General features: G+C 39.7%; 1 protein-coding gene across 1 annotated transcript in view; it reads left to right on the top strand.

The window, feature by feature from the left end:
- The window catches only part of LOC135093129 (dentin sialophosphoprotein-like), an 8,515-nt gene extending 3,924 nt beyond the window's left edge, over window positions 1-4,591 (top strand). Inside the window, exon 3 of the mRNA XM_063992035.1 lies at window positions 2,693-4,591. Coding sequence (XP_063848105.1) covers window positions 2,693-3,944 — 1,252 coding nt within the window. The 3' untranslated portion in view covers window positions 3,945-4,591. The remainder of the gene's footprint in view (window positions 1-2,692) is intronic.
- Window positions 4,592-7,504: the final 2,913 nt, after the last annotated feature.

The raw sequence follows: 7,504 nt of genomic DNA, 5'->3' as shown, positions 1-7,504 counted from the left end.
TTTTGGGAGTCTCTTTCGATCTTTTTTTTTTTTTTTTTTACGTTAGAGGGTCACTGGCCAAGAAGAACAAAAAGAGGAAAAAAAATCCCATTGCGTCCAGAAAAAAGGAAAACAAAATGTCAAAAGAATCATCCTCTTGAAGAGAAGATACAGAAGCAGGTAGGGAGTCCCAGAATTTACCACAGAAAGAAATGAATGGTTGAGAATATTGGTTAACTCTTCCATTAGAAAGGCGGACACAATAGGGATGAGAAAAAGAAGAAAGTCTTGTGGAACGAGGCCACAGGAGGAGTTAGCATGCAGTTAACAAGATCAGAAAAGCAGTTAGTATGAAAATAGTTGAAGAATAAAGCAAGAGATGCAACATTACGGCGATGAGAAAGACGTTGAAGACAGTCCGTTAGAGGAGAGGAGTCGATAAAACGAAAAGCTCTTGATTACACGCTGTATAAAAATAGCGGTATTAGTGGAAACTCCATATCCACATACATGTGAAGCATACTCTATACATGGGCGGATAAGGCTCCTGTACAGAGTTAGAAGCTCCTGGGATGAGAAAAACTGGTGGAGACGGCTCAGAACACTTAACTTTAGAGAAGCTGTTTTTAGCTAGAGCTGAGATGTGAAGTTTCTTATTTAGATTGTAAGTAAAAGACAGACCGAGGAAGTTCAGTGGAGAAGAGAGGAACAGTTAAGTGTCATTGAAGAAGAGGGGATAGTTGAATGGAAGGTTGTGTCGAGTTGATAGATGGAGGAATTGAGTTTTTGAGGCATTGAACAATACTAAGTTTGCTCTGCCTCAATCAGAAATTGGCTTCCCTGTATGAACTGTTTACTTCCTGAAGGGTTGGACGTCTATGAAAAGACCTGGGAAAGTACAGGATGGTATTATTAGCGTAGGGGAGGATAGGACAACAAGTTTAGATCACTCTTCTTGGTTTAGATCACTGATGGATAATAGGAAGAGAATCGGTGACAGGATAGAACCCTGAGGAACACCACTGTTAATAGATTTAGGAGAACAATGATCGTCTATCACAACAGCAATAGAACGGTCACAAAGGAAACTTGAGATAAAGTTACAGAGAGAAAGAGAGAAGCTACAGGAGGGTAGTTTGGAAATCGAAGCTTTGTGCCAGACTATATCAAAACCTTCCTGTTGAGAATAGATTAAAAACTTTAGATAGGTAGGGAATTAAAGCAATAGAACGGTAGTTTAAGGGATTTGAACGGTCACCCTTTTTAGTAACAGGCTGATTGTAAGCAACCTTACAGCAAGAAAGAAAGGTAGATGTTGATACACAGAGTTTAAAGAGTTTGACTAGCCAAAGTGCAAGCACGGAGGCAGAGTTTTGGATTTCATTAGGTCCATAAGCCTTCCGAGGGTTTAAAAAAGCGAGGGCATGGAAAACATCAGTGGAAAGGATTTTAATGGGCAACATGAAGTATTCAAAGGTTCGAGGAGAGGGAGAAAGAAGTCTTGAATCATCCAAGGTAGAGTTTTAGCAAACGTCTTAGCAAAGAGTTGAGCTTTAGAAATAGATGAGATGGCAGTGGTGCTATCGGGTTGAAATAAAGAAGGGAAAGATCAAGAAACAAAATTATTGGAGATGTTTTTTTGATAGGTGACAGAAGTCACGAAGGGAGTTAGATTTTGAAAGATTTTTGCACGTTCTATTAATGAAGGAGTTTTTGGAGAACAGACCTGCAATAAATCGGCCAGAAATTTAAATCGCTTGATATTCAGGTGATGGAAGGCTCAAGTTATTTCTGCTTTTCCCTGTCTTTTTTATCTAATATTTTTTTTTTTTGCTTCCCTTAGTTTCTCCATCCCTCCTCCTTTATTTTTGTCTCCAGTTTTTGTCCCTGTCCTTGCAGCTCAGTTTCTTCACTTATCTCCACGCTTCTCTCCATTTTCCTCCATCTCTCTCTGCCTCTCCACTTTCGTCTACTCATACTTTAACTTTCCACCAGTTTCCCACACGCTTGCCTCTCTCACCGCCGCAATGTTGCATATCTAGCTGTCTTCTACCGCTATTTTCATGCCAACTGCTCTTCTGATCTTGCTAACTGCATGCCTCCTCTCCTTCCGCGGCCTCGCTGCACAAGACTTTCTTCTTTCTCTCACCCCTATTCTGTCCACCTCTCTAACGCAAGAGTTAACCAGTATTCTCAATCATTCATCCCTTTCTCTGGTAAACTCTGGAACTCCCTGCCTTCTTCTGTATTTCCACCTTCCTATGACTTGAATTCCTTCAAGAGGGAGGTTTCAAGACACTTTTCCACCAATTTTTGACCACTGCTTTGACCCTTTTATGGGACTGGCATTTCAGTGGGCATTTTTTTTTATGAGATTTTTGTTGCCCTTGGCCAGTATCCTTCCTACATAAAAAAAAAAAAAAAAAACACTTCTCTCCATTTTTCTCTACTTATGCCTCCGCTTTCCTGCACCTATACACGCTTGTGTATAGGTGCACTTGTGTATAAGTGACTTTTGTTTACCTACTTCTACTTATACCTGCTCTTTCTTCCACTCTCCTCCACTTTCTCTCTCTTTCCTCCTCACTTTCCTTCACCTATGCCTCCACACTTCCCTTCACATATGTTTTCACACTTCCCTCAACCATTATCAACTTTCCCCCCGCCCTGTCCTCTCCACTCCTCCATCTCTCACCGGCGTTCACTTCTGCAGGGATGTGGCTGTTGACCGGGGGATCTCTCCACGCCTTATGGCCACTGATGATGATGGTGATTCACGTATGATGAGGGACGCCTCTGCTTCTGATTCAGCTTCATCTTCTGAAGAGTCTGATGATTCTAGTAATTCTTCTTCACGCATGATGAGGGACGACTCTACTTCTGATTCTTCTACTGATTCACGAATGATGAGGGACGCCTCTGCTTCTGATTCTGCTTCATCTTCTAATGAGTCTGATGATTCTAGTAATTCTTCTTCACGAATGATGAGGGACGACTCTGCTTCTGATTCTGCTTCATCTTCTAATGAGTCTGATGATTCTAGTAATTCTTCTTCACGAATGATGAGGGACGACTCTGCTTCTGATTCTGCTTCATCTTCTAATGAGTCTGATGATTCTAGTAATTCTTCTTCACGAATGATGAGGGACGACTCTGCTTCTGATTCTGCTTCATCTTCTAATGAGTCTGATGATTCTAGTAATTCTTCTTCACGAATGATGAGGGACGACTCTGCTTCTGATTCTGCTTCATCTTCTAATGAGTCTGATGATTCTAGTAATTCTTCTTCACGAATGATGAGGGACGACTCTGCTTCTGATTCTGCTTCATCTTCTAATGAGTCTGATGATTCTAGTAATTCTTCTTCACGAATGATGAGGGACGACTCTGCTTCTGATTCTGCTTCATCTTCTAATGAGTCTGATGATTCTAGTAATTCTTCTTCACGAATGATGAGGGACGACTCTGCTTCTGATTCTGCTTCATCTTCTAATGAGTCTGATGATTCTAGTAATTCTTCTTCACGAATGATGAGGGACGACTCTGCTTCTGATTCTGCTTCATCTTCTAATGAGTCTGATGATTCTAGTAATTCTTCTTCACGAATGATGAGGGACGACTCTGCTTCTGATTCTGCTTCATCTTCTAATGAGTCTGATGATTCTAGTAATTCTTCTTCACGAATGATGAGGGACGACTCTGCTTCTGATTCTGCTTCATCTTCTAATGAGTCTGATGATTCTAGTAATTCTTCTTCACGAATGATGAGGGACGCCTCTGCTTCTGATTCTGCTTCATCTTCTAATGAGTCTGATGATTCTAGTAATTCTGGTTCTTATTCACGTATGATGAGGGATGACTCTGATTCTGATTCTGGTTCTAGTGTTTCTAATGATTCACGCATGATGAGGGACGCCTCTGATTCTGATTCTGATGATTCAACTTCTGATGATTCTAGTAACTGATGATGGTTATGATGACTCATGCATGACGAGAGCCGACCCAGATTCAAATGTGGACAATGATTCTGAGGAAGATGATTTTAAATCTAATGAGTCTGAACCTGAAGATGATGATAAGTGAGGAGAATAAGTAAGAGGGAGAGTGATATTTCTAATTCAAGAGAACCAGTGATCCCTGTAACCGAGGAGAACCATTGATACCTTTAAACAGAACCAATAATCTCTATGACTCAAGAGAAGAAAAATATCCCTCCGATTCAAGAAAACTAAGGATGCGTCCAGTAGAGAATTAATGATCCCTGTGATTCAGAAGAACCAAAGTTGCCTCCAAATCAAGAGAAACAGTTACAGCGACATTGAGACTGACAGCGAGCACTGATACCTACGATACCACTGATGCCTTCTCATTTGCAATCATACATGTAAACATGAAAAGTAAATAAAGTATTTATTGGCTAATGTTTTCTTTGTGTCGGTTAAGACTGAAGAGTGAGATGGTCAGTCAGTGATAAAGTTCACTAACATGAAGGGCGCTGATATATAATGATTCTTTAAGAAATAATATGATTGTGCAAGACGAGAAGGCAAGTTGGTAATTTACTAGGATGACCCAAAATTCAAGACACAGGAAATAAAAAAATATATATGTTTCTAATAATTTTTCTTTAATCATATATCAAGTTGTGTGATCACCATTAGCAATGCAAAGGTTCATGCATTTTTCTGAGGTTCACATGAAGCCGATGCATTAACAAATGATAATGATTATTAACAACTACAGGAAGAAAAACAACAGTAACAACAACAACAACAACACCACTACTAACATCAGCAATAACAACAACAACAACAACAACAACAACAACAACAACAACAATAGCACTACTACTAGTAGTAGTAGTAGTACTACTAGTAGTAGTAGTAGTAGTAGTAGTAGTAGTAGTAGTAGTAGTAGTGGATTGATTTATTAGTCTAATGGCTCTGCAACATCGCTGACATATGGCGCTGCTACATTTTTTTTTAAAAACAACAATGATTACAGGTTAGAATTAAAACCAAAAGTATGTTAGGGTAAAAATATTTAAATCACTAAAATGTCAGCATATTAAATGAAATGGGATGGACTTCCCAAACATTAAGTGCAAAAAAAAAAAAAAAGAGGTGGTCTTTAAAATAACGAATTTAAAGTAACGTGGAACAGATCCCAGTGGCCCAGAACAGCGCAATTGGTGTTGTTCTTTTTGTATCCAAGGCACTGAGCTCATTGAACTACATACATGGTGTTGTTCGTTATATGGCTAAGATACTGGCCCTACTGACCCAGGCATGAAGACAAAGCGTTGTTCGTTGTATGTCTTCCTCACTTACCTCCAGGTTGTCCCACTGCAAGGATAATGCTCTGCCCAATACTATATTACTGATAAATTAATAAAAAAAATCAATAAAATGATATTGATAATTTGTTCAAAAGATCAGCCTTCTCCAAAACAAACAAGAGTCTCATCTCCCATTAAAAGAGGCCTCTCTCCAAATATTAGTGACATCGGGAATGTCCCAGCCTCAACGACAACGGAAAAAGTATCGCTCCTTCGGCTTCACTAGACTTTTTTTTTTTTTTTTCATGTACGAGGGACGCTGGCCAAGGGCAACAAAAATCCAATAAAAAAAAAAAAGCCCACTGAGATGCCAGTCCCAGAACAGGGTCTAAAGCGGTAGTCAAGTATTTAAGGATGAGTGTCTTGATACCTCTCTCTTGAAGGAATTCCAGTCAGAAAAAAGTGGAAATACAAAAGCAGGCAGGGACTTCCAGAGTTTACCAGAGAAAGGTAAGAATTATTGAGAATACTGGTTAACTCTTACATGAAAGAAAGATGGACATAATAGAGGTGAGAGAAAGAAGAAAATCTTGTGTAGCGAAGCTATCAGAAGAGGGGACGCATGCAGTTAACTACATCAGAAGAGCAGTTAGCATGAAAATAGCGGTAGAGGAGAGGTAGAGATGCAACATTACGGCGATGAGAGAGAGGCTGATGACAGTCAATTAGAGGATAGGAGTTGATGAACCGAAAAGCATTTGTTTCTGCCCTCTCTAGAATAACGGTATGAGTGGAACATCCTGAAACATGTGAAGCATACTCTATACACGGAGGAATATGGCCCTTGTACAGAGTTAGTAGCTGGGGAAGTGAGAAAAATTGGCGGCCACGTCTCAGAACCTATTACTTCATAGAAGCTGTTTTAGCTAAAGATAAGATGTGAAGTCTACAGTTTAGATTATAAGAAAAGGACAAACCGAGGATGTTCAGTGTAGAAGAGGGGGGAAAGTTGAGTGCCATTGAAGAAGAGGGGATAGTTGTCTGGAAGTTTATGTCGAGTTGATAGATTTGAATGAATTGAGTTTTTGAAGCACTGAACAATGCCAAGTTCTCTCTGTCCCAATCAGAAATTTTATAAAGATCAGAAGTCAGGCGTTCTGGGACGTCCCTGCATGAAATGTTTACTTCCTGAAGGGTTGGACTTCTATGAAAAGACGTGGAAAAGTGCAGGGTGGTATTATCAGCGTAGTGGTGGATAGGACAAGAAGTTTGGTTTAGAAGATCATTAATGAATAATAAGAAGAGAGTGGGTGACAGGACAGAACCTTAAGGAACACCACTGTTAATAAATTTAGGAGAATAACAGCGACCGTCTACCACAGAAGCAACAGAACGGTCAGAAAGGAAACTTGAGATGAAGTTAAAGAGAGAAGGATAGAAGCCGTAGGAGGGTAACTTGGAAATTAAAGCTTTGTGCCAGACTCTGTCAAAAGTTTTAGATATGTCCAAAGCAACCAAAATCTCTAAATGAGGATGACCAAGAGTCAGTAAGGAGAGCCAGGAGATCACCAGTAGAGCGACCTTGACAGAAACCATACTGGCGATCATGTAGAAGGTTGTGAAGTGATAGATGTATAAGAATCTTCTTGTTGAAGATAGATTCAAAAACTTTAGATAGGCAGGAAATTAAAGCAATAGGATGGTAGTTTAAGAGATTAGAACGGTTACCTTTTTTTTAGGAACAGGCTAAATGTAAGCAAACTTCTAGCAAGAAAGAGAGGTAGATGTTGACAGACAGTGTAGAAAAAGTCTGACTAGGCAAGCTGCAAGCAATTTCTAAAAACAATAGGATGGACCCCATCAGATCCAAAAATCTTTCGAGGGTTAAGGCCAGCGAGGGCATAGTAAACATCACTCAGAAGAATTTTAATAGGTAGCATGAAATAATCAGAGGGTAGAGGAGAGGGAGGAACAAGCCCTGAATCGACCAAGGTAGAGATTTTAACAAAGGTTTGAGCGAAGAGTTCAGCTTTAGAAATTTATGTGATAGCAGTGATACCATCTGTTTGAAATAAAGGAGGGAAAGAAGAAGAAGAAAAATTATTTGAGATATTTTTAGCTAGATGCCAGTTTGATACTGGGAGATTTTGAAACTTTCTATTTATGAAGTTTTTGGGTAGTTGGAGAATAGACTTGGCATGGTTCCGGGCAGAAATATAAAGCGCATGGGATGCTGGTGATGTAAGG

Source organism: Scylla paramamosain, chromosome 41 (genome assembly GCF_035594125.1).
Source record: "Scylla paramamosain isolate STU-SP2022 chromosome 41, ASM3559412v1, whole genome shotgun sequence".
Lineage (NCBI taxonomy): Eukaryota > Metazoa > Arthropoda > Malacostraca > Decapoda > Portunidae > Scylla > Scylla paramamosain.
Note: the sequence above shows the minus strand (reverse complement) of the source record. Positions and strands in the feature narration are given on the sequence as shown.